Raw genomic sequence first — 25,688 nt, 5'->3', positions numbered from 1 at the left:
TGAACCAACCTGCAATTTTGACTTTGCACAACCTTGCCAAAGATGTGCAGCCCTGAGGCCCGCTAGGTCTTGTTCCTCTGCGCCGACCAAATTACAGGACAAAAGAGTTCTGAAAGAAGAATTCAAGTGCCTTCCCAAAGCAGGTGCTGCTGCTCCTGGGTGTCCCGCGGAGCTCGCAGCAGGAGGGTCCGTGCCAGTGACGTGCGAGCCTTCCAGGGCAAGGTGTGCAGCACGTGTTCCCTTTGCATGACGCTGCATGTTTATTCTCTGCTCTGCTAGATCGGCTGCAGTGCATTTTCTTTCTGTGTATTGTTCTCTGGGGCTGGTGATGCCGTCGCATTGTGCTGAGTTTTTAAGAGTGTGAGCAGCACTGCTGATGCGACTCCCGGGGAGCCTACTTTCCACTGGCCCGGGATAAAATTCAGTGGTTCATTCTCTGTCTGACACACACGCGTGCAGGGAGGCAGACGCGCTGGGAGCAATGGAGTTAGTGTAGCTGGAACACTGAAAAAACTATGCAAGATTCACCCAGCTCTCTGGTGATGGATGGATAYTCCAGCAATGTGCCAGCCTTCCTAACCAAACTCTGGACACTGGTGGAAGATCCTGAGACAAACCATCTCATCTGCTGGAGTACTGTAAGTACAACGAATATTGGTTGTCACTTGGAGAACCTGGAGAAACCTGGTGCAAGGCCCAAATGATATCACAGCATTGCCTAGTAATTCCCCATTGCTTTAAAAGTGCAAGCCAGTTAACTGGGAGAGGGAAAYGACTGATGGTTCTGTAGCGGGGCTTTTTGTATATATTTGGTGTTATTTGTTTGGAATATTGTCACTTTTCTATTTCAAAGGGACTACTATTTTAATAATAACAGTATTTACACACCGCACTTGAAACATCTTAAAGGGCATCTTAAAACTGAACCTCCTAAAAATGTAGACTCTTTAAGAGAGGGGATTTTCACCTTGTGCCAATCTGTGGTTCCCTAAAGTTTTCCAGAAAAGGTGTAAAGCCCTTTATGAATGTCACTGAGGTTTGTGTATTACACATGTATTTCTTAGCTGCCTTTCACAAGTGCCACAGAAGCTGCCAGCAGACTGCCACAAACAGCCTTCCAACCACAGGCTGAAACCCGTAGCTTAAAGAGCTTTCAGATTGGCACCCTACCTTGCTAAACGTTTTGGAAGAGCTTTACTAGATTTTGCGCTAGTCTATATGATTGTGGTGAGGTGTTGCCTGTACAGCTTGATAACAAGAGATTATTTTGCTTTGGCTTCTTATTAAAGCCACTGAGGCTTTAATATGATAAGTGCAATCAGAGAATTAAAATGATTTATTTGTCTCCATGGTACAGCACTTTGAAACCGTGTTGGTTTTGCCTTTGATCTGATTAAGACTTGCTGCAAATAGTGGTGTGATTTGTCTTCAGCAGGGAGTTATCAGATATATTGTGTGCATAAACTTGTTCTTCAAAAGTAAGTCTCTATAATAAAGGCAGATTTAAAGTGGAAAAAAAAAGAAACTCTAAACCAGTGTTTCTGTCCTGTGTTTGTGTCCAGTACATTTTTCATTCAAAACTTGAGATGGGGTTTAAGCTGCCTTGTTATTTGAGACAATGGTAGCTCTCTGAAGTTGGTAGTACATGGCCACATCTCTCRGAACAACTGAGTTTTTATATCATGTTTCAAATAAGGACTTTCAAACTGAGGAGGATTTTCTGACATGTATAAATAGTTCTCTCTCTGTTRCACTTGCAGTATTGCGGATGTTGCTGTTAAGTCAACTGTTATTCTTGACCCCTGCCTGTGCTCTGCTTTCCTGCCACCCCACGTAGGCTACAGCTACCTGCTTGGGAAGTTTGGCTAATGCTTTTGGATGCCTGGGTTTCCCGTGTCACATCCCCCTCTTCTGCCCATCAGTGCTGTTGCAGTTGAGGAATTGTGTGCCTGCCTAAGCTTTCTGGATGTAATCAGAGCTCTTAGGGAAAAGGACCTGTAAGGAGAGATTGAATGAATTGTCATTCTTTACCCTAGAGGAGAAGAAGATAAAGAGAGRAAACATGGTGACAGTTTATGAATGCACTAAAGGCTGTTGCGAGGTGGAAAGGAGAAGTCCATAGTCTGCTTCCCAGTAGATCAATCGGGGGGGTAATGAATCTTTTTTTTTTTTTTTAACATGGAAGATTCAGTTAGAAAAAGCTCCTAGCTGGAGGTAGCAGATTCCTGGAGTACCTCGCCTTGGCAGGGCAGAGGGTCTCTGTCATTGGGGGTATGTCAAAGCCAGTTAAGACAAGCATCTGCCAAGAATGGCATATGTAGTGTCAGTTCTGCATTGGGCAGAGAAGGCTTTTCAAGTCTTTCCCAGCTTCCGCTCTTTGACGTGAGGCAACCAGGACACGACTGGTGCATGCAGACAGGCTGACACTCTGGCACATGCACAGTGTGTCTGGGAAGTAGCAGCCTTACCATGCACGTGCCACCGCGTTCACTGGTGAACATGCAGTGACTCTGAAGCCTCTCATGGTTGTAGGAACCCTTCTGAGTGTGCCAGCTTCTGTGGGCACAAGGAYGCGTGTTGCTGGCTGAGCACATTGCAGCTCTGCATTCAAAGGCATGACCTTAAGGGAGCCCATAAGAGATGTCCAAGTACATGAAACCCTCATGTGAATGCTCTCATTTTATGTCGGTGTGCTCAGCCTGGGACACACGCTGTATCCCAAGTGGGAGTGGGAAGGAGCACAAGGGAAGCAGGATGAAGCAACTCCGTCCCTAAGGCAGCCTTTGCGGTATGTGGAAACTGTGGCATGTCTGAGCGCTGCAGGAACAGCTTGTGAGGAAGACTTCAGTGTTCAGATTATCAGTGAATCTCCTAAGTACCTCAGTGGGCTCTGGTTCTGCTGCATGGGGTGAGGAGCAATAGGAAAGACGCCAGTGATGGGGGACTGGACCTTCCCCAGTGCCAGGAGAGGCACTGTCTGGGCAAACRGTCATATTAAGTGCTTGCAGTAGCGAACAGAGAGTGACAAGTACAGCTGAACCGGAGCGTTCATCAGTGCCGCGTGTCTGTGGATGTGCAGGGTGAGTCGCTAGAGCAGAAAAGTGAGGGAGTTGGCACCACCCAGCAATGGAAACGTAGTGGCAGCAAGTAGGGCAGCAGGGTTTGCCAGCTGGCTGTCTTTGGTGACATGGGCAAGCTACAGGTGCACGCCGGTCTCTCTGTGGTTGCTGAGCCTTCTTGTGGTCCCGATGGTTCTCCTTGCTTTAGAAACTTCCAGGCAGCCCTGAGAGCAGATACAGGCTCTGTGATGGACGTGCGGAGGGACCTRCGCGGTGCTGGTAGGCTCCTATGGCATGCAGAGCCAGAGTGCTCGCTCTTATGAAATACTGGTGTCCTCTATCAAAAATGGACTGTTGTGAAATAAACCCACCGGGCAGCCRCAGCACGTGACTGCTGGTAACGCTGAGGCAGCAGGGCGACTGTGGCTGCGTCGGTCGCAGGCTCCTCCCCGCCAGTGCTGCGCCGAGCCCGTGCCTTTAGCTGAGGTTCCTCGAAACACTGCTGCAGCGGCGTTAGTAAGTCCCGAAAATCTGCTGGCGTCTTTGTCCCTGCATAGCTCTCTGCGTCCTGCCTGCCCCCCCAAGAAGCGGCGTTTAGCTCAGACTGTGCGGCTGGGTGGTTCCCCAGGCTGCTCTCAGCAGCTGTTTCCCTTTCTGCAAGCAAAGGCAGCACAAGCCCCTGGAAGACAGCATTCTCTGCAAGTCTGCAAAATGCCACGTGCTCCAAACTCCACGTCTGAAATCATGATTCTTCGTTCTTCCAAACTCCCAGTGCGGCCCCCCTCTCCCGCTAATCCAAAACAGAGATTTAAGGTAGTGCCCCTGCCCGCTTATCATGGACAMACTGATGCTGTTCAGGTCAGGGGTTTAGGGAAAAAACTGCTTCTAAGCACCAGTTACAGATGAAAATTAATTGAAAATTCTCCTGTCCCTTAAAAAGGTCATGTGGCTTGCTATTTGCAAAATATTTCGAGGCAGCGTGAACACACTGCGTCTCCCGGGCCCTGTCCCTGCTCCCGTAGCTGTCAGCAGGTAGAGGGCCGGGCCGTGAACGCACCCAGCCTGTGGCGGGCCCACGGGCCCGTGACCCCAGAACAGTTTGCGTTGTTTTGCAATCGGTTCTTGGCAACACGACCTCAAACCCGGCTCTTTTGCCATTTTAAAATGCGTGTGGCTGAGCTGGGACTGTAAAGCATGACTGCTAAATTCTGTGCGCTCAGTTCGGCCAAGTTTGTGGTTGCTCTTGCAGCTCTGTCCTGTCAAAAATAATCAGGAGAAGGTGTCTGAAGTTTTTGAATCAGTGCAGTCTCTCTGTGGACAATTTGCTTTCCTGCTTTGCTGCGTTTCTTGGGCTCCCCCTGGGACTGCCRCGCTCCGGAGGAGACGGGTTTGAGTTAGGCCTGTACGAGCAGGTCCAGGGGCTGTAATGGAGCCTCCTGCTTTCCTGGACCTGCCTCAGGCACCGGAGTCCTCCTGCGAGGTCCCCGCGGGAGGGAGGCCGCAGGCCCGAGGTACGAGCCAGTTGGGTGTCAAAGTCCGTGGCTGCTTGCCGATGCCCAAGGCTTTGAGGTAAGAGATGGCAAAGCGTAGTGCAAAAAAAAAAAAAGGCTGAAAACGCGGTCACGGAGGCTGCACCAGAGACGAGCGCAGGTCCTTCGCGGAGGGTCGCGGTCGCGCCTCGGGGTTTCAGGGCTCGGCTTCGCCCGCGGCAGGGCGCCGGGGACTCGCCTCCCGCCGGGCCGCCGTGGCGGGGCCGTGGGCGCCCCGCTCGCCGGCTCCATCGCCGTCTCCTTTGCAGAGCGGCACCAGCTTCCATGTGTTCGACCAAGGACGGTTCGCCAAGGAGGTGCTGCCCAAGTACTTCAAACACAACAACATGGCCAGCTTCGTCCGGCAGCTCAACATGTGTAAGCCCAGCGCGAGGCCGCGCGGGTCCTCCGGGCACCGGGCCGGGGCGCGGGAGGCAGTTGCGCGTCCGAAGCGGCGAGCTCCCGCCCGGCCGCTCCTCTCGCCGCTTCGTGGCTCGCCTCCGTCGAGAAGCGCGGCGTCGGGCCGCGAGCGCGAGGCCGTGCGAGGCGGGGACGGCACCCGCGGCACGCGGCGGGGACAGCACCCGCGGCACATGGTGGGGATGGTGCCTCATGGCGCACGGCGGGGCCGGCGCCTCACGGCGGGCCTCTCCGCGCAGACGGCTTCCGCAAGGTGGTGAACATCGAGCAGGGCGGCCTGGTGAAGCCCGAGCGGGACGACACCGAGTTCCAGCACCTCTGCTTCCTGCAGGGCCACGAGCACCTCCTGGAGCACATCAAAAGGAAGGTGAGGCCCCGCCGCCCCGGCCACCGCCGCCGCCGCCCGGCTCCGTCCCTCCCTTTGCACCCGAGCGGAGCCGAGAGAGGCGCCGGCTCCCCGCAGAGCCTCCCCGTGCCCGAGGCGCAGCCACGGCCCGCTCTGCGCGCGGCGTTTCTTGCGTCGGTAAAAGCCACCTTTGCTTTTTTTCCCTTTCTTCCCCCCGGAGGTGTCGGTAGTGAAAAGCGAGGAGACCAAGCTGCGCCAGGAGGACCTCAGCAGGTTGCTATACGAGGTACAGATACTGAGAAGTCAGCAAGAGAACATGGAGTGTCAAGTGCAGGACATGAAGCAGTGAGTTGAATCCTACTTCAGTTCAGGCTGTTAAGTCCCTTGTCCCAAGGCCTGGTGTAGCTAAAGGGCCAAGTACCGTTTCGGACGTGGAGACTAGATCCCCTGAGGCAGCAACACGTAGGAGTTTACGCAAACGCTTCCCAGTGCTCTACAAACATGCATTAATGTTCAGTCTCTGTCTCACGTGACAGGTAGATATATTCGCTCCATCTAGATATCCACCATTTACAGATGAAGGAGGCACGGAGGAGGTCGCGCAGGAAATGTGCGTGTGTAATCTGAGGACTTGGCTCAGATGTCTGTATTTCCTCCAGATAGAAAAGACTGTGGTAAAAAAAGAGATGTATTTCTTTTTCACCGCTCAGGCAGTCCTGAGCAGAAGTGCAGTGGTGCCTGCTCCAGCTATTCAAAAATCAGAAATCAGTCTGTCGCACCCTCCAAAATATATGAGTGGTCTAAAAATATAAGAACATATGAATGGCTGTACTGGTTTAGACCGTGAGCCTGTCTTTCCCAAGACCCTATCTTCTGATGTAGCTAGAATTGTCCTGTAAGAGCAGAACAAGCATATACAGCACTTCAAACATATACAGCCTCCAGCTGTCTGAGACTTTGAGTCAGACATGGTCTCTAGGAATTTAGTAAACAGATACAGTTTTAGAGATCACACACTTGGAGTGTTTTTTGTTTGCCTCCAGGGTTTTAATCCTTAGAGAGCACTTTAGATTTTTCAAGTCTTTTTTAACAGAAACGTTTTGCAACGAAAGCTGAGATTCATATATCATTGGATGAAACTGGCGTCCTGCATTTTGGAAGAACACCAGATACCACTGTGGAGCTTCACAGCAGCAGCCCTTACACGCACTAGACTAAATATTTTTGTCCTTCCTCAATTTTAATGCCTCCCATACTTAGCACATATGTGAAATCACACTAAGAAATCCAGGTACAGTGACAATGGAAGAGTCTCTCTCTGTGCTTGTACGTAATTAAATCTTTAAGGAATTCCAGCATCAGTGATTTGGCCATACTTTAATTTCATTCTCCCTTTTGGTTTGCTGTCTCCCTCCATCAGCTGTCAAAAGGCAAAATTGCATTTAACTGATTAAAAGGATACAGCTCTTTTATAAGCTAAGAAAGACCAGAAATTCCGGGCTGTGGCCACCTTAAGAAATTTGAATCGGTGGAATAACATTAGGGCATAACTCCGGCACAAGCTGTCAGTCTTAGGAAAACCGCTTTGCTGGAAAGCCTGTCTGTACCAGTGCAGAAAGTTCACTCCAGGGATTCCTGCTGTACAAGCACAAACTGCTACGTTCAGGCAGATGCTTCCCTAATTGGAGCTGATTAATTGGTGGGAGCTAGGGGACCTTATCTTCCCCATTTTAGTGTCAGTCCACATTCCAAGGACTAAAACAGCCTAAAGAACATGCAGCAAAAGGGTTTATAAGTTGCATCTATACGAAAGGTGTTGTTGGCCTCTCAGTTTTGGTACATCCTTATGTTCCTGAGACAAATTCACTGGCAAAATCTTTTGTATCATGGATTTGGCCTGACTCCAGATTTGGAGGCAGCACGGTAAATAATCTGTGCATCTCCTTCATCCCAGTTCCTGGGGCTGAATGATCAAGGAAACAGGTAATTCCTGTGAGCACTGTATTTGCAGACAGAAACCTAGGCCTGGGTATCATCTATGCAATTGCAAGCTGGAGCAGAACATAAGATTGCACTGGATGAAATCGGTGACTCCCACTAATAAGAAGGTCATTATGGTTCTCCTGGTTCAAGACTCTGCTTGTTCAAATGCAGAAACATCTCGCTAGCTACTCCAACTGTTCTAAAACATGCCTTTGTGTCACCAAATATATGAGGTTTGAGCAGGCAGAATTACACAGGATCTCTTGGTCTTCACTGCATTGAAAGCAGTGGCAGCGAGGTCAGGTGTTCTTGGCTCTGGCAGCAGGAAAAGTCTTGGTGCTGCAAATCATTCAAAATCACAGATCAGGCCCTGCTGAAATTTTGAGTTTGGCACAGGTGTTGTATAAAAACTAGATACATGTGTGTTTTCCTCTTCTCCTCCTTCCCCTCCCAATAAATGTTATTTGTTTTCCCTGTTTTTGAACTGGTAGGGTATGTACTTTTCAAGTTTTGCTCTGCAGTTCTGAAGCCTAGGAAAAACAAGAAATGTAATTGTGTGGCCGCAGTAGCTGGGACATTTGGAAAGTGCCAAATGCTGCAAGAGGCCTGATAAAGTGAGACAGACTTGCGGAATTGGGTCTCCTGTGCATTATGGCAGCACTGTGGGCTGGTGGGGCATTTCTGTGCTCATGAGAGGTTTCTGTTTCACTTTCAGGCAAAATGAAGTTCTCTGGCGGGAAGTTGTTTCTCTCCGTCAGAACCACACACAGCAACAGAAAGTGATCAACAAGGTAGTGATCAAACAAACACCAAAATCCCTTGTGCTGTCCGGTGTAGGTCCACCTCTGTATTTTTTCTTGCCCCATACTCTTCTCCAGGTTCTCATATTACAATGTATGAATTTTCCCTTTCTAATCATGTGAAACTCTTACGTGTCATGTGGGAAAAGGTTCATTAACAAAGCATAAAACCCTCAAACAAATGATTTTCCTTTCCCTATCAGTCATGGCTGTGATGTTCAAACCACTTCTTTATTGGAGTCCTGAGCACTTTGACCCTGGCCATGATGCTGTACAACAAGGCAGCACATCTGTCTCTGATTGCCTTGCACTGTCTATGTTCTAGTTGCACTAATGCCTTTGGGCTTCCCAAAGCTCCTTCTTTCTCTTGGACAAGTCACAAAAAGGTCTTTGAAAAGCTCTTGCTCCTTGTTCTTCCAGGACAGGATTGCAGAGCTCTTGACACAGACTCCAGTCTGGTGCACAGGACTAGAGCATAGGCAGTGAGAGCAGATCTTACATGTTCTAGGCATGAGTGTTAGATCCTTGATCCTGCCCTCATCAAAGCAAGTACACAGAGCATCACAAATAGGGATTGTCATAGTAACTGTAGGAGTACAGTCTCCTTGAATAAGGAAAGGCCTATAGGTTTTAATAGCTGCATGGTAATCCCAGCTTCTCATGCTTCACAATTAGCAGCTGCCTCAGTCTTTGTTACCTGCGGAGTTGCACTGGATTTTCTATGTGACCAGAGAACAAGATTCTTGTTCTTCCAAAAATGGTAGCGTTTGCAGGCTCCTCTAGAGCCCTGCAAGAGGCACAGCAGAGGAAGGTCACGCAGGGGAGAGAAGAGCCTCCTCGTCCGGCTGCCGCTGAAGCTGTCGGCAGCAGAACTGGCTAGCCGTTCCCCCAGCCTGTGGAGACCTCCAGGAACTGTTATATTTTCTAGGGTTGTTGGGCCAGCTGAGGAATTACAGTGCAAGCCTCTAGTGTAAGTTACACAGGAGAACAGACTGAAGAATGAGGTGGAGTCATCTCTCTTAAAATTTAGACCCTTCTGTACAGAAAAGGCCTCCCCAGCAATGCATGCATGGTGCTGATGTGACTGAGCAAGTCACGTTTTCCAGTTACCCTAAATGGGAGTTACATTCTGACCCTCACATGGCATCACAGAGTCATAGGACTGGATGGAAATGCATGAGGAACGTTCCTCCAGCCCTAATGCGGGTCCAGCCACACCACTCATGGTGCATTGCAGAGGTGTTTGTGCAACTCGATTTGTAATACTGAGCAATGAGTAAGAGACAGCTGTGGTATATAATGACGGTTCTTTCTTTGTTTGGAGGTTGAAGTAGAACTCTAGGCTTAAGCTGACATAGGAGTATGTTGCTAGGTGATTCCTCTCAAAAGCCATCCTGCATCCTCTTTAGTGGCCTGTTATATCAACACTGAATTCCACAGGCCTGAAAAACTCAGCCAGAAGAGTTGAGACCTCCATCCAGGGCCACTCTTAGGGGACTGCCTTTTTCATTTCCAAAGTCTTTCTAGGGACTTTACACTCTCTCTCATAAAAGGCTCTGATGACTTTTATAGAGGCCAAGTCTCACTCCAGGCCTAGGAATGTTTGCTCATGCACTTCACAGGCATACTCCTGGGCCAGATGGGGCTAACTGGGCTTTTTGCATGTATGGAAGAGGAGAGAGGAAGTGCAGAGCATGTGTATTTGGCAGCCTTGAAGCAGAGAAGGCATACGCTGTGTTTCTTGAAAACCAAGCCAGTCATTTGAGGGTACTTGGAATGCTTAGTCCTGTTTTGGGCTCCAGCATCTCACGCAATCTGGCTCATGATATTTCATGGCTGCTCCCAGCTTTGGGGTGGTATCAGAAGGGAGGAATGTGTGAGATAAGAATGACTGTTAGAGCAGGGAGTGCTGAATCACCCTGCTGATTAACACCGGATTTTGATCTCTTCTGACAGCTGATTCAGTTTCTGTTTGGCCAGCTCCAATCAAACCCCAGCAGCACTGGGATAAAGAGGAAGCTGTAAGTACCCTTGTGTGGTGCACACACACACTCGTGGGTGCATAATACTGCCCCCTCACTAAAAGCACAAGCTCAGCTTGCCCAGGCAGGCGGTCACCAGACCAGGGCACCATGGTGATGGGAAATGAATGGGATGAACTGCCGAGTCAGACCTGCTGACATGCCCCATTCAGTGGTCTTTAGAGAAGCACCGTGTCAGCTCATGACCTTTATTTGGGGAATACAGAGTGAGACGGGAGATGGGAACGCTAACTAGTGGCCGGGGGAAGGGCAGGGTCCCAATGTTGGCCATACAGATGCCAGTGGCAGCGTTGCCATGTGCCATTCCAGGAACAGGTCTGGGCCCGGCTGGCCCACAGCCACCTTTTTTTTGACCCACAGTCGCTGAACAGGGTGTGTTTCCAAGGCAGGTTTGGTGATGTGTAACTGGTAGGCCTCACAGAGGCAGAGAAAGGTTTCAACTAGGGGACTCTTTAGGGTTGTAAATAAAGGCAAGCGAATAGAGGAGCTTGAATCATCTTGGCCTCATCTCAACACCAGTTAAGGTTGGCCAGTTGCTTGGATTCAGTATAAAACAGTGTAGCAGGAAAAGCTGTAGAGCGAGAAGCCTTAGAAGCAGAGATTGCAAAAAGATTTAGGCCATAGATGACAACACAGGAATATCCACTTGCCCTGTGCAGGCTAGGATAGCAGTAGACCAGGGATGACAAAAGAGAGCTCTGCCCTAGACTAGCGTCCCTGTGGAAATTCCCAATTAGATGTTGGATGGTTGAAGCCCAAAGCACTTTGATAACGAATGTTGGATGAAGAGGTTAATTTGTGGCTGCTGAGCAGAGCGCTGCACACTTATAATTGTCACAGGGCTGGCTATGATATCTGTTTGCGCTGAACCTATGCCTATGCCATGACAAGGTCCATGTCAGAATGACTCAAATGTTCTTTTTCATTCTGTGTCTTCAGTTAATGTCACAGAATGGAGAAGCCCGTTAAATAAGCTGTTAAACAATACAAGATCTCAAGTACTATGGTCACTGAATCGTGCTGTATAATGCCCTTCACTGCAGGATCTAATTGCAGTTGGAGCAAACCCAGCATTTCTCCCAACATATCCAGTTCCAGCGTGTGTAGGATAAGGGTAACTGGGAATTAATTTCTTCTGTCAGGCCTCTTAGATACCAACAAGGGAACAGCGTTGGCTTTCCTTGGTGCCCTCAGTCAAACCACTGTCTTCTAAATGAACACTAAAGAGATGCTTTTCCTGATTGTGGACTGTGGAAGGAGAAGAGGGATTTGATAGGCAGTTTTACAGGCTCATAGTAGTATTAACAGTATGGGCTGGATGTCAAAATATACCATTTCCCAGTTTCTCTGGGACTATATTGCAGTATTGGTAACATTTACATCACAAAACCCCAGAGGTTTCATGGTGGAATAATGTTGGTGCTGTTTTGAGGCTCCTTCTTTTTTTCTCTTGGTTTTGTTTGTTTGCTAAATGTAAAGCACTCCCAGCACAGGACCCAACACGCCGCCCCACTTCTTGTCGCCAGCTGTCTGGAAAAGCCTGTCAGTCATTTCTGAAAAGCCTGTATGCAATGGGTTTGTGCTGTGCTCTGTTTTGTGTCTCCCCCTGTTTTTTCACTTGTGTTGGTGGGTAGCATGGGAGTAGCAGGCCAAGGTGAAAGACTGGGAGAAGGATGGGCGGTGAGTCATTAAAACCTCCTTGTCCTCCAATATGGAAGAACTAGAATATGAAAGCCATCCCCAGGAAGCATTTGTTGGACTGCCCTGTTTGGTAAGCTATTTCACAGTGTACGATAAGGGCAGCTAGAGGTCCTGTCGCAGCTGAAGAGGTGCTGTGATGTATTGTTCTGAACAGTCTTGTAATACAGATAGTGACAAATCACAGCCTGTGATCTGGAAAGCACGTTGTCATGAGTTTAGTCTGTCTGCTCCTTCTATTACAAAACATCTTCAGTTAAACTTAAGTTCTATATTTTCACTTGAATGTATGTAGAATACCAATGGGGCTGCAGCAAGAATTTGACTGCAATGTGATTTACGTGGTGGTTGTATTGTGAATATTTGGGTGTAGGGTTACAAACCAAATATCCAAAACAGAAAAATAAATAATTTAGCTGAGGCAGAAGAATTTCTTCACTGCAAGTTACAGATATCCAGCTCAAAAGCTTGTAATTTGTAGGCTGTGTAAAGAGCAGTCAGAGGACACTGGAGGTTCCTATCCTAAACTTTTGTATCCTCCAGAGCTACTTTTGATTGTGGGTTCAGATATCTTCATCTTTTTCTTCCTTATATGGGATACAAGTAGCAACCTATGTATTTTCTTTCAAATAAGTTCTAGAGAAACCCAGATACTTTCTCTTCTGTATGACTGTTTAAAGTCCTTTTTTCACAATGACTTCCTTCAAGACTGCTGTTTTTCTTCCTTGTCCACAACACTGGACAAGAAAGTACCTTACAACTGAGAAAACCAGAGTATCTGGGTGCAAACCACTCTTGGCTGAGATATTTCTTCTGTGAGCAGTCAGGGAACAGTCAGTTAATATGTGGCTGGGAAAGCGAACTCTTGTTTTTCTCTTTGCAGACCTCTGATGCTTGACAATGGGATCTCAGCTCCGCAGGTGCCCAAGTTCAGCCGGCATTTGTCTACGGACCCTCTCCATGACCCCTATTTCATTCAGTCGGTAAGGTTGCTCCAGCCTTGGAGTTATCTACAGTTTCTTTGGCCAGAGTGGGAAATTGTTTGAGGCAATAATATGGATTGTAGAGTTTTTCAAGGAGGAAGAGGAAAGGTTTGCGGAGCTGAGTTACATTTGTTATTTCTCCAGCTCTAGATTGATCCAGGGAGAGGTGCATTCTTACAGCACGCTTGCGCTGCGGTGTTCTGCTGCCGCCTGCTTGGGGCAATGTGAGAGGCCACCGGATGTGGGGTGGAAAGGCGGGTCCTGCACGCACAGCTCTGCCCAGGGTTACCACCGCCAGGCTCACGGCAAGGGCAGAGAGAAAGAAGTTTGTTCTAGAGGTGGTAACTAGGATCTTTCTGGCCAAAGCCAGGTATCTGCAATCCATGAGTATTCTCATCACTCTAACCCCCCAAACAGGCACCAGAGGGGACAGTTGTTTAAGCAACGTGGTGAATGCTTTCTGCAAAGGCTATGCACACCCTGAGGGAGAAACAGTTATGCACTGGCCTGTCATCTGGCTGCTGCTTGCAGGGCTACCACACTCGTGTCCCCCAGTTAAAATATTTGAATTGTCATGACACACAAAGCCACTTGCAGAGCCGTTGAATCTTTCCCTCCAGAGGAAACTAAGTGGTCTAAGAAAAATGTCAGATGGTAAAATCTGTCAGCAGCTGACATTTCAGTCACAGGGGTTATTTTATACCTGCACTTCTGTGTGGTTGGAAGAAAGACCAAAGGAAATTATAATGTTGCATAGTAGGTAAGAGCCTCCTTGGTTTCAGCACAAGGAGTATTTGCTCAAGGGCATAATGAGAAAACTAACTACTTGGGGCGGTAACTGGATCTTTTCAGTTAGCTGTGGCCCTCTGTGGCAGTCGAGAGGATGGCACTATTTCAGGTAGTGCTGGAGAAGAGACAGTGCGCCCTGCTATCCAGAGCTCTTGGGTAGAACATGTTGGAAGGATGAGATTTCAAGCAGCTGAGTGGAGAGCTTTTTCTTATAAATCAGTAACCTGTCTCTGCCCCTCCTTGGGCCAGTGAAAAACCAGCTGATTTATTAATGCTCTTTACTACGTCAGAAGGATAAATCTATATGATTTTTGCTTTCCACGTAGCCATCAACAGAACCTGCCTCATGCTTAAGCAGCCCTGCAATTGCTGGAGGACCCATCATCTCTGATGTTACTGAAGCGTCACCATCCAACGTTATAAATATGCAATCCCCTCCTGATAATGAGAGGTAAATATATTTGTGATTAAAAACAGGGAGAATCAGGTATGGACAATGAATAACTTCAGCAGAGTATTTCCTGGCTCTAATTCTACTTAAATCTCTGAATCAAAATTCTCTATAGAGGTGGTGGGCTGGAATATTTTTTTTCCAGTTTGTGATATGGGGTAGATTTTCAGAATTAGGTAAGGATATTAACAGCATAACTTTCAATAAGAAGTCAAGAGTTTCACGCTGAGAACTTCCACTCACCTCTTTGAGAAATACTCTGTGGTGCTTCATACTTTATTTTCAAGAAAGTGGCTGTTCCAAACTTCTTCAAAGAATGAGATACCAACATTTGTCATTATTTTTGAGATCAAGAGTAAAAGGAAGCTTTCTCTTGGCTTTGACAAAAAGAAACAGAATCAAACTCTACATCTTTGTGCTAATGAGAACAGAAAGGTTGCATCACAACAACTTCCGATGCTTGACAACTTTTCTGTGAAAAGGTCCCGGGAACTTAAGAACTGAATAGAGAGGTATTTTGGTGCTTATCTCTTCCTGCACAGACATGCAGTGTTTTTAGAGCAGTTGCAGAATCATAACTACAACTATGTCAGTGGGAAGTAACTTGACGGATGAATCATGGAACAGTTTCTCCTACACAGAGACAAGGCAGTTGTATTCTAAAAATTGCCTGTAAATCTACCTAATAGTTGAAACTATACCCAAAGAATTAGTTAGAAGCATGTAAAGAACTTCAGGTAAAAGACTGCATGCTGGAAGAGCTTTTTGAAGTAGAAGAATTTAAATATAGGCTTCAGGTTATTACTGCTAATTACTGAGTGCCATCTGATGGCCTCTGATCTATGATGAATCTAAATGACTCTTGAGAGCCTGAGCCAGCCAACTGCTCTAATGAGTTCAGGAGTGTGATAGCTGCTGCTAGATCAGCACAAGTTTCTAGTGGGAGCTTAGGATTCACAAGATGATCTGAAAGGAGTGCTGAGGAAGGCTTCATAGTGTCACATATCATCCCATATGTGGGACATGCCCATGTGTTGTGTTTCAGCAAAGCTGGTTTTCAAGTGTTGTAAGATAATACCTTTTCAGTAGTGTTTCCCATTCCCCATTCCTGTTGAGCTACATGCCTTTGTCACTTTGGATTTTACTGTGCAGGGTTTACAGAGAGCTCTAAAGTCTCCTATACATATTATGGAGTAGTTTTTTATATACAAAGTGTTATTGTTTAAAAGTTCAGTATCATATGTCCTAGGAATAACATGGAGTGTTCCTCCCACTGGAAAAAGGCAAACCTCAGCTTCTCAACAAGTAAAACATCTGACTGAGACTGTCAGATCTTGATAGCCTCTGTTTCTAATCCTGCCAGACCAGCAGATCCTGGTTGGGATCTCTAGGGTGCTCAGTCTACCCTCACATCCACCCCAGGGGCCCTTATTTCTAGTGGTCACACTGGAAGTGACTGTGTATTTGAAGGAGAATGGGAAAAGTTCCTCTGAGAATTAGCTTGAAGAAATATGGGGAATCTTACTGACCCCATTCCTCTCTCTAGGATGGAGATTCCTCTCCTTCAGGGCTCCTTCTCCAGCCAGGCAACCTGTCTCAGGTCTAACATTCATCAGGGAAATTATCAACATGTGAAAGAAAATTTTCCATGTTTGCAAGACAGCCTAATGGGACAAATTTGCTATAGGCGTGACTGATAAAGTAACTGAAATTATTCCAGCTAAGAGTGTTTCAGATTTGCCTCTCTACAGACACTCTGTGTAATAAGAAGACCCATTACTGCAGAACATTCCCCAGGGATTAGAAGCCAGATGCAGTTAATAACTCTTAGTTACATCCTGCAAGCTGAAATCCTCCTCCCTGTTGCAACATCTCCAGGAAATTTTCTGCTCCCAATCGCTTTTGTTTTTGCACGCCTTGCAATAGCAGAAGCTGTCTGCACATACACTTAACCTGTCCAGTGACACCTCCCCCCCCCCACACACACACGCACACCACCCTCTCTCACTCACTAGTACAGGCCTGAGACAGCTTCCTGGAGCAAGCCACCCATCTAGTGGTGCCGCTGGGAAAGGGCACCAGGATCCACTCCTAATACTTGCCCTGGGAACATGCCCAGTCTCGATCTGGCGGTTTAAATCTGAGCCTTCCCAGCTGTGCCTCGGCAACCCACTTCCCTCTGACAGAGCCCTTTGCATGCACACACAGGAAGCTCAGTGAGATAGAGCTGCCACTCCCACATTTCTTGAAGGTTTCCCACCTACTTTGGCAGGCCTTGGAGCTTGCTGAAAAGAAAACAGGGGTACTGATAGAGTTCATTTGGCCACCCGGGAAATGCAAAGTCACTGTGGGGCAGTTTGGTGGGAGGTGGAAACAGATCCTTGTGCTGTTGTTCTTCCTAGTAGTGTGGGGCCTTTGTGGAGCAGACATGTGCGTGGGAAGCTAAGTCTTGTCTTTGATCCAGGGAGAAGAGCCTCATGCTGATCAAGGAAGAGCCCGTCAGCCCTGGAGTGAAAGCCACCACTGAACCCGATGTCCCACTGCCAGGCTGCCGGGCTTGTGCCGAGCCCCCGGTGCTCCCAGTCGCCATGATTCAGTCTGTTTTAGAAGGTAAAGGGAGTTGTGGTGCAGCCCCGCCGGGGACCTTGCAGCCACCTGAGAGAAGAGGCAGAAGGGCACTGCTGGACAGGTGAGGGGAGCAAGGGAGAGCTGTGGCCCTGCCCCTTTCACTGCCCTCTCTTTCTGTTAGCTGGGGGGAGGCTGAGTGCAGGTCAGCTAGCGCGACTCTGACCTCTGTCCTGGCTCCTGCTTAGGGGACCTTTGAAGCCCAAGGTAGGGGATCTGCAGATGATTTGCTTGAAGCAAGAGCTGCCAGATGTTCGTCAGAGTCATGGGAGCATGAAAAGACTTTCCACACTGAACAGGACTTGCCTAAGGTCCAAGTCAGATGTGGAGCCCAAACCAACATCCCTACTTGCAGACTTGCAGGCCGCTGGACCATACTACAGCTCCAATAGCTCGTGCACCCTTTGTCATTTGCTTGGTTGGGTCTTTAGTTACATAAACCTATAAGGAAATATTTGTCACTGGAGTTTCTGCGCAGTGAATAAGGTGTCACYTGTATGCCGATATACAGACAGTGATGGAAGAGAGCAGTCCACTGTCACGGGAACCTCTGCTCTGTAACAAGAAATACATTTGGTAAAGCAGCAAAGCATCTATCCAGCCCAGGACTGGGCTTGAGGAATTATATGCTATAAGGAAACAATTTGCCCCCTTTTCCTCTCCTGTGCTGTGAAGTCATATAGGGTATTTCCTCTTTAGTCTACTCTCCCTTTGCATCTCCTCCTAACATCTTTCTTAGGTACGAGAAAACCTCCTGCTGCTCTAGAAGGGCAGCTGACTTTCCTGAGTCTGTGCTAGATCTATCTTCAAGGGGCAGCCAGTCTCTCTGGCACCATCGTGTGGGCCATGTGTTTCTGGGAAGGAGCTGSGGAGCTGACTCTGGCGGAGATATCAGCTTCCCTCTGGCTAAGAGTGAAAACCTATGAAACTTAGCTGCGTCTGTGAAGCTTCACTCCTTGAACTGGAAGACTTGAGCAAAAGTCTAGGCAGTCCCATGCAAATTGTTAAAAATGGGTGATGTAAAATAATGAAGTAGCAAGTGAGATCACTCACAGGGATGGAGAGTTAAGAGCTTGTGTTCATGAGCACCGAAGTCAGGTGCAAAGGGATAGAGGGATAGATATATTTTGATAGATATATTTTGAAATCAGGGCATGTAAGTATTCTGCATGTGGAAGATACCCTGAGATCAATGCCTGTTGCAAGGGGGAGATCAACATGGTCTCATTAGGCTCAGCCGTAGGGCACTCTGGGTGTTGCAACCAACAACTAGGTTGTTGTGGTCTGGGACTACAACACTCTGCTTTGTGGTCTGCCACAGTCCAAGGCTGAAATCTCRAAAGCGCTGATGTAATGGGTGAACATTGAGCAGACATCACCAGCAGGAGAAGAGCGTGGCTGCTGCTTAGTAGACAAAATGGAAGTTGACTGCAGAACTTGTCCTTGATGGCACCTGCAGCCGTGTAAGGAGGTCTTGGGAAGCCCTGCTTTCTATACGTATCTACACAAGCGTCTCATTCGTGGCACTGTTTCCTTTTGTCTTTTCTCAGAACAGATATTTCAGACCCATTGGAGGGCAGCGACTTGGAAGGCTTGCAGCTGCTGCTGAGGAGCCAGCAGTACGGCCTGGAGCCTGCCAGTATCCTGGATGTGAGTGTCAGGCCCTCGGCCTGCGTGGCTACGTAAAACGGCTGTGAAGCACCCAGCGGTGCCTCTGGGCTGTAGACCACACTGCTTGTTCCCGTGTTGCCTCGTGTGACACTTTATCTGTTCCATGCAGCCCATACAAACACAGCAGCTTTGTTGACCTGCTTGTGGAAACGTGCAGAGTTTCAGACTTCAAACTTTTATTTTTATTTCCTGTGAAAGTGTATGTATCTGAACTTCCTACCCTCAGAGCACAAAACGTAGTGCATTCGGCAAAGACAAGTTTGGAAAACCGAGCACTCCCACTATTACAGAAAATAGGGTTTATATGACTGTATGGCTAGTTTTTTAAATGCTTGGGAGGGGTGGTGGTTTATTTTTTGCATATTCTGCATCTTGGATACTCCTACATTGGTTTTCCTTCCCCTTTTCCTTGAATTCTGGAATTTTGGAAGGGCACTTTTCTCTGAAAATTAGTGGTGGCTTTTTTCCTTAAGTATATATGCAGAAATAYAAGGATTTAATTCTTGCTCTCTCTTTTTCTCTCTGCCTCTCTTTGATATAATATAAAACGCTTTATGCTGATAATCAAATAACTCTGTGTGTAGTGAAAGAATCCATCTGTCAGAGAATATATGTTCACTTGAGATGCTTCAGATTTAGGCACACGTTGAATTTGTGTGGATAAACAGGAATGGGAAATCATAGAAAATTACTTTTATTCTCTTAGAACCTAATTGTTTGTGACTGATTTTGACTTTAAGAAAAACTTTTTTAATGGTCTGCTCTGTCACTGGGTATGGTGGTTTCTGCGTCTTCACTCCTYGTTGGGAGGTGTTTTCCTGTTACTGACACACTTTCCCCTCTCTGTGTAATGGCACGTTGCAAGAGTGAGAATGAATCGCAAAATCATCCAGACCAACCGCTCCAGTTCCCAGATTGCGCAGACTTCTCAAGAAATTGGCACTGAGGGGCTGATGCAGCAATTTGTCCTTTGCTACTGTGTTTTGGAATGCTTTTTGGAAAAAAATAAATAATAATAATAATAAAAGGAATCCGGAAGTGTCCCTAGGACTCAAGATCAGAAAAAAAAAGGGCTTTAACATACACGTGCACAGAGATAARCGGTTTCAGACATTGCTCCGCCAGGCACGTGCCCTGCCCCTCCAGTGGGAGGCATGAGCCTGGCAGCAAGCTCTGCGGCTTAGTGCGAGCACCCACAACTCAGGCGGTGCTCTGCTAGGTCTGCCACAAACCGGCACAAACGAACCTTCCCCGTAGCTTTGGTTACCGCCTCGCAGCAGCTGCGGCACAGGCAGACATTGGCTTCTGGCCTCTCCACCTCCAGCAGACAGGCCAGGCAGGCAGCTGAGGGTACGAGTATCTTTAACCATTACACCTTTCAGAGCCCTAACTGGATTTCTCTGCCGACAGGTCTTTAATCCAAACTTRTCTTTGAGTGAGTGGAATTTGACTGAAATGGAAGCCAGTTTGTCCCCAGTAAGAGAGGTGGGTTTCGGAGGTAATAATGTAAGTATGAAGCAGAATTTCCTGTAGACAGAGCTTGTTCATTGCTGAAGAATGAGCGGTTATTTCACAGCCAGAGGGAAGAGCGTGGTAAAGCACAGAGAGTAAGCGTCTCCTGAGGTTAGGCTGACAGTGTTAATTTATAATCTTGACCTATTTTTCCCATTCAACCTGAGCTTGCTTAGAGGAGTGTGTTGATTATGTCCTGGAGTCTTTAACTGAAACTGGCTGCTTCAGACTTTCTGCCTTGATGTGATTGTCACTCACTTGTTCTTGGTTTGAAAATTAGCTGCATCACTTCCTAACAATACYGTAGATTCATAAAATGCCTTTGTGCCAATCCCTTACAAAATATGCCTTTATAAAATGCAACCATCCCTGCATATTTCAGTGAATCACACCCAAATAGAATAGAGGATGATACATGACCACATAGAGGGAACTGGGAGAAATGCAGTTTGGCAGTATTCGTTTGGAATTGCCATTGACGCAGACACTTTTGGAGTGCATGAGGCACTAAAGTGCAGCACTAATAAAGCACTGATCTTCAGAAACGGCCTAGTTCTAACAAGCTGCCCTGTTTTTGTATGATTGTACATTGTAGTTTATATTTTTGCATCAAGATGCAGCGACTCACTGTGGACCTGGAGAAGAATGCAACTGAGCTGTCCTCGAAAGCATTCAACCCACYGTTTAACAATGCCTGCCCAGGTAGGAGCACCAGCAGTTCTTGCAGAYTTGGRAATGGGGATGTAATTAAGATGTTAAACRTGCCAACAGCTAGACGCAATGTCCAGGGCCACTGACGATTTGTCACTTTGCCGGGGGGGGGGGGGGGGGCMCCACCACCCTTTTTTTTTTTCTTTTTTTTTGGGGGGGGGGGGGGGGGGGGGGGGGACGACGACACACAACCTTTGTTATTTCACTTTCATGATGGGCAGTCGGTAAGGTTTCTGCAACAATTGCTGAGGTAGTTATTGAGCAATGGGGAGAGTATGGGGTATACACCAAAGTGTAAATAGGATTAAACTACCTCTATTCCTGCTTTGAGCCGCTTCCATCAAAAGATCTCCATCGTTTCTTCTGCCTGCTCATCACCACTTAAGAGCAGCATGGTGATCCAAGTGAAATTTAGGAGTTTTAGGAGCTGCACGAGTCCAGTGTTTCCTCCCTTTCCCCTCTAGCTCCTGCTGCTGCCAGGGTAGCTGCTCAGGAGGTCAAACCCTAGTAGTTAGCAGCCAGGGGCAAAGGTTATTTCTCAGTTTCTCCAGACTTAACAGACCTAAAGGCAACTGTCCCACTGAGCTTCACCCCCATAGCGACTCTGATGTCAGTGATCTCAGGTATGAATCTAGAAGTGTTTTCTTGGTCTTTCAATAGTGATATACCATTATTTTCATGTGTATCCAAGTGGGCATGACTCAAAAGTAGAGCTGCTTTTGTCAGCCTCATATTGTATATAGATCAAAGACTTCCAGCCTCTACCTTAAGCCCAGCATCTTGCATGAGCAATGAAGGTGTCAAAGCCCAACTTCGCTGGAAAGAATTTTTCGGCAKGCTGGGGCTGAACTGTGCAAGAAGAGAGTCCCTTGTCTGCAAAGCCTCTGTTTTCTATGCAATGACATGATGCYGGAATAAGGGGCAATTGGCAGATTTCTCTGTCTACAGAGATAAGGAAAAATAGAAAGTTTTTGAATGAGGGAGAAAAGAAGCTGCTCTTACCCACTTTTCAGGGTCTCCAGCTATTTGGTCATCCCTCTTTCAGTTCCTCTGAGGCATCTCAGCTATTCAGGCAGAACCCAGCTAGGCAACCTGCAAGGAAGCCCACGGATTTTAATGCGCTCTTGAATGAGTCCAAGTTTTGCTCAAGTGTTCCAAGCACTTTTTGTCTGGAGTCAAGCCCCTCACCTCCTACTGACTTCTGTGGGGATTCGCCACTTCCCTGTTCTGAATGCGTAACGCCTGGCAGATTGCCTTCCAGCAACTGAGTTCTCTGCTGTCCATTTGCATTCCCAGGGAAAGATGTCATTCTTGAAAGCGCCCAGCAGTTCCTCATCGATCGTCAGTCAATCTTTGGAAATGACATTATCAGCTTGCCTGAAAGTTCATCACTTTATGTTCCATCTGAAAACATGGCTTCTTACCTGTCCTCTGCRGCTGTCCAAGCGGATATCCCATTAAACCTGAGCGCTTCAACTGACAGCAACCAGTGATTTAGCGTCCAAGACAGTTGCATCTCCCTCCCATCCATCCAAATATCTACAGGTTTGAATGTAAAGAAACAAAAGTGACTCAGAAACCCACCACAGAGTTGTGCCTTTTCTTTTTGAGTAGATGAAAATGGTCAGTAGCTGTTGCATTACCTTCTCTGCCCCTGAATTTCTGTGTTTGTTTAGAATAAGAATTTTAAACCAAAATATTGCTTTTGGGTGTTTGTAGGGGGAGGGAGGATGGGATTCGTCTACAAATTTCAGACCTAATAAGAAAATCTTCTGAGAATTTGAGTGAAGGGTAGCTTGAAAGTCTGTTAGGGACTTCATAAAATAAAGCAATCCTGACTAGTATCTGCAAAGGCAAATTGTTGGATTTTGTTGGGGCAACACAGATCAGCACAGAGATGCAGGGGCCTTCTGAATGCTTTTTTTTAATAGGAAATTGGGTCTTTATGCCAACCCAATGCTCTAAAAATATTCTCTTATTATATTTATTTATTTATTTATTTTTCTAATGGGATGTACTTGTGCTTCTCCCTTATCCTCCCAGGCTGAGTTTGAAAATGAAGTTCCCTTGGGTACGYAGCAGACCTCTTTGCAGGTGACCACTCTTAAGAATGTGGCTGTAGCTCCTAGGGGAGCTAGAAACCATTGCAGACCCCACAACAAATTGAGAGAGGRTTTTTTTTTTTTCAAATCTATTTTCTCTGACGTAAAGATAAATACTTAAAAATATTAGTCTTCTTCTGCATACACCATTTTCCATTTGCGAAGAGGACAGAGAGAATACACTCCTGGTTTTGGTGCTGGCTCAGTGTTTCATGTCTAGTCCAATTATATCTTGGCCTTGACCTGTTTTGTTTCCTCTGAAGAAGATGAGCTTGTTGGTTTATTGACATAAAAATGATGAACCAGATTAGTCATTTGGAGCTCTTTTTTAGAAAGACTTTCAGCTGCAGGTACCTGCTCTTTGTAGGTGAGAAGGCAGAAGGGTTAGTCCACAATGTCCCACTAACTTTTTTTCTGTCCTTTATGCATCCGAGACCAGCCTCCAAAGGTTGAATTAACCTTCCTCTTCCATGTGGTTTCTGACAAATGAGTTTCTCAGCAAAGCAGAGCTTTGGTTTCTATGCTGTAGTTCTAACGAGAGCAGTAGATTTTATCACGTATTATGTATCTCAATATTCTCTAAGTTGCATTTCCTGAAGAAAGCTACTGAGCCAACTACACAAATGCAGTAAAGCAGACCCAAGAAATTCCAACCTAACCAGGCCTTCCAGGGGCCTGGACAGGGAGATATAARCCATGCCAATATCGTTTGAAGAAATGCTCTGCCCACTTTCATTGCCATGGTGATTCATGGTACCAAACTGTATTTCTGAGCATCTTGAATGGTTGAGCAGCATCCACCCCAAAATGTACTCAGCTAAATGCAAGCTCAAATTCCCCTTAATAAGATAAAGATATTTTAAATTGGCTTTCCTGTCACAGCCCTTTCCTCCATCCATTTATCAGTATGTGAACAGATGTATCATTTCAGAAACACTGACCTTTCAGCACATTTTTCCCAGCTGACTACAAATATATGCATGCTGGGAGCTCCTGTCACACTTGAGTGGTATAGTCTTTGCAGAAGTGAGGTTGTGCGAACTTCTGAATTAATTCCAGCCACTGTTTTTATGTTCAGGACTAAGGGAAAAAATTCTGGCAGCCCCCCCTGGCCTGGTATTTAGATGGTGTGCTTGAGTGTATCATGGACAAGGTTTCCTTTTTTGGCAGATAGATATGTGCTTTGAAAGTTCTTCTGGATCAGCCCATTTGCCACCATATAATGTCATTTTCAGCAACGTACAGAGCTAAAACTTGTTGAGTTGTACTCTGTTTCCTTTTTTTTTCTCTCTCATAGGAAGTTTAAAATTGTCTGGTGTTTCATATCACCTGACAAAAGTATGTTATCCCTGCTCAAGATTTACATCCTTCTCTGAATCTTCACATCCTAGATAGCCTTTATGTTAACACTGAATGCATTGATTCAATAAGGTATTTAAGCACACGCATAACTTAGAGCTTCGGAGAAGTTGTCCTGATTTTTATTAAGCCTTTCATAAGCTCCAAGTTAGACATATGCTTCGATTTCTTACTGAATTGCCTAGCTGTGGTCGAAAAATGAACCGTCTTAGGATAGCTGCTTGCAAGTAGGCAAAGACATGCAGCTCAGTCAACAAGGATGCTTGACTCCACCTTAGACTGCATTTTTTTATAGTGCCTGCTATTAGACTGTACTTGCTGTCCTCTCAGAAGCCATTCTGGGATGGTTCTTGTGTTTTTTTTTTTTTCTTCAGGCTTTTTGCTCTACTATGAACATGAGATTGGATCTTGATGGTAAGAAAAGAAACCCCAGGAACAGTATTCTAGGGTAACTCCTGTGAAGAAGCAAACCTGTGTTCCTTGGCTTTTTACACTGTTAACTTTACTTGAAGGTGATGTGCTGAGACTGCTTTTTTGCACTATGCTGTACATTTGTAAAGTTTTACAGAAAACACTAATTAAATATGTTTCCTTTTTCTCATTTAGTCCTGCTTTGGCATTTCTCTCTCTCCTTTCCCCCTCTCCCGTACTCCCTTCTTCCTTCCCAAGTCCTCACCAATAAGTGAAAATAGCTCGCGGTTTCAAGAGGTTTACCTGTGAGATACTGCAGGGCCCACTGACCCGCTCGTGGAGTGTGAGCATCTGTGTTAAAAAAAATGGCGCTCCAGAGAGCTGGCACATGCGTGTAAGATGAAGTAAGGTAGGCACAGCTCAGAAAGCAGCTGATTCCTTCAGGCTAAAATGCCAGTGAATCTTGTTTTGTTTGTTAAAGTCTGAATCAGAGTAAAGGAAGCTATAGTTCTTGAAATCTGGCAGGCATCTTTAACCTTTTTTTTTCTTGTTTTCAGTGATACTTGAGCTCTAATTTCATTCTTGAAATTAATTTTGCAAGTTTTTTTTTATAAAATATATCCTTTTTCTGTTTTTTTTTTCTTTTAAGCATGATTCGATATTAAGATCCTGCCTGCTTGTTTGCTCTTAGTGTAACGCGAGGCACCAAGAGAGGCCAGTGGAGCAGAACTGGCCCAGCATTGATTTTTCACTGGGCCAAATTAGCTTGGAGAAAGATTTGGGGTTTTGTTTGTTTGTTTGTTTTTTAAAGGTAGGAACCTAACTTCATTTCTCTTAGGCTAGTCTCTGTTTCCACTCTACATTGTTTGACAGACCCGAGTCAAAAACTTGGTCTTGAAAATGTTCAGTATAAGTCAGTTCTGCAGCTGCAGCTTTCCTGCTCCATCAGCGCCACCTTCCTGGTCTCCCCCTGTGCTTACCTAGCAATGAGCGTGGTTAGCGCTGGTTGCAAGAGGTTCCACGTCTTCTGGGTGACGCCAGGCACAATTTCAGGCTGTGCTGACAGAAGTGTCCTAAGGCAAAAGCCCTAGAACTGAGGCTCAGTGTTCAAGGGAGCCTTACTGCTAGCTTAAGGAAGTCGGACACCCAACACACTGGTCCTACTGCCCAGGCAGTCATTGCCAAGGGCAGCCATCC

The 25,688-nt window shown here is 46.6% G+C and overlaps 1 protein-coding gene across 1 annotated transcript; it reads left to right on the top strand.

The window, feature by feature from the left end:
- HSF4 (heat shock transcription factor 4) lies at nucleotides 1-24,685 on the top strand. The gene is made up of 13 exons (XM_085301119.1): nucleotides 1-638; nucleotides 4,858-4,966; nucleotides 5,248-5,375; nucleotides 5,575-5,699; nucleotides 8,053-8,128; nucleotides 10,094-10,158; nucleotides 12,761-12,860; nucleotides 13,976-14,100; nucleotides 16,565-16,789; nucleotides 18,276-18,375; nucleotides 19,807-19,881; nucleotides 20,523-20,610; nucleotides 21,916-24,685. The coding sequence occupies exons 1-13, from the start codon at nucleotides 516-518 to the stop codon at nucleotides 22,110-22,112; spliced, it is 1,536 nt and encodes a 511-aa protein (XP_085157245.1). The 5' UTR covers nucleotides 1-515; the 3' UTR covers nucleotides 22,113-24,685.
- Nucleotides 24,686-25,688: the final 1,003 nt, after the last annotated feature.

Source organism: Rhea americana, unplaced genomic scaffold (assembly GCF_003343005.1).
Source record: "Rhea americana isolate MKP2758 unplaced genomic scaffold, rheAme1 scaffold_172, whole genome shotgun sequence".
Lineage (NCBI taxonomy): Eukaryota > Metazoa > Chordata > Aves > Rheiformes > Rheidae > Rhea > Rhea americana.
Note: the sequence above shows the minus strand (reverse complement) of the source record. Positions and strands in the feature narration are given on the sequence as shown.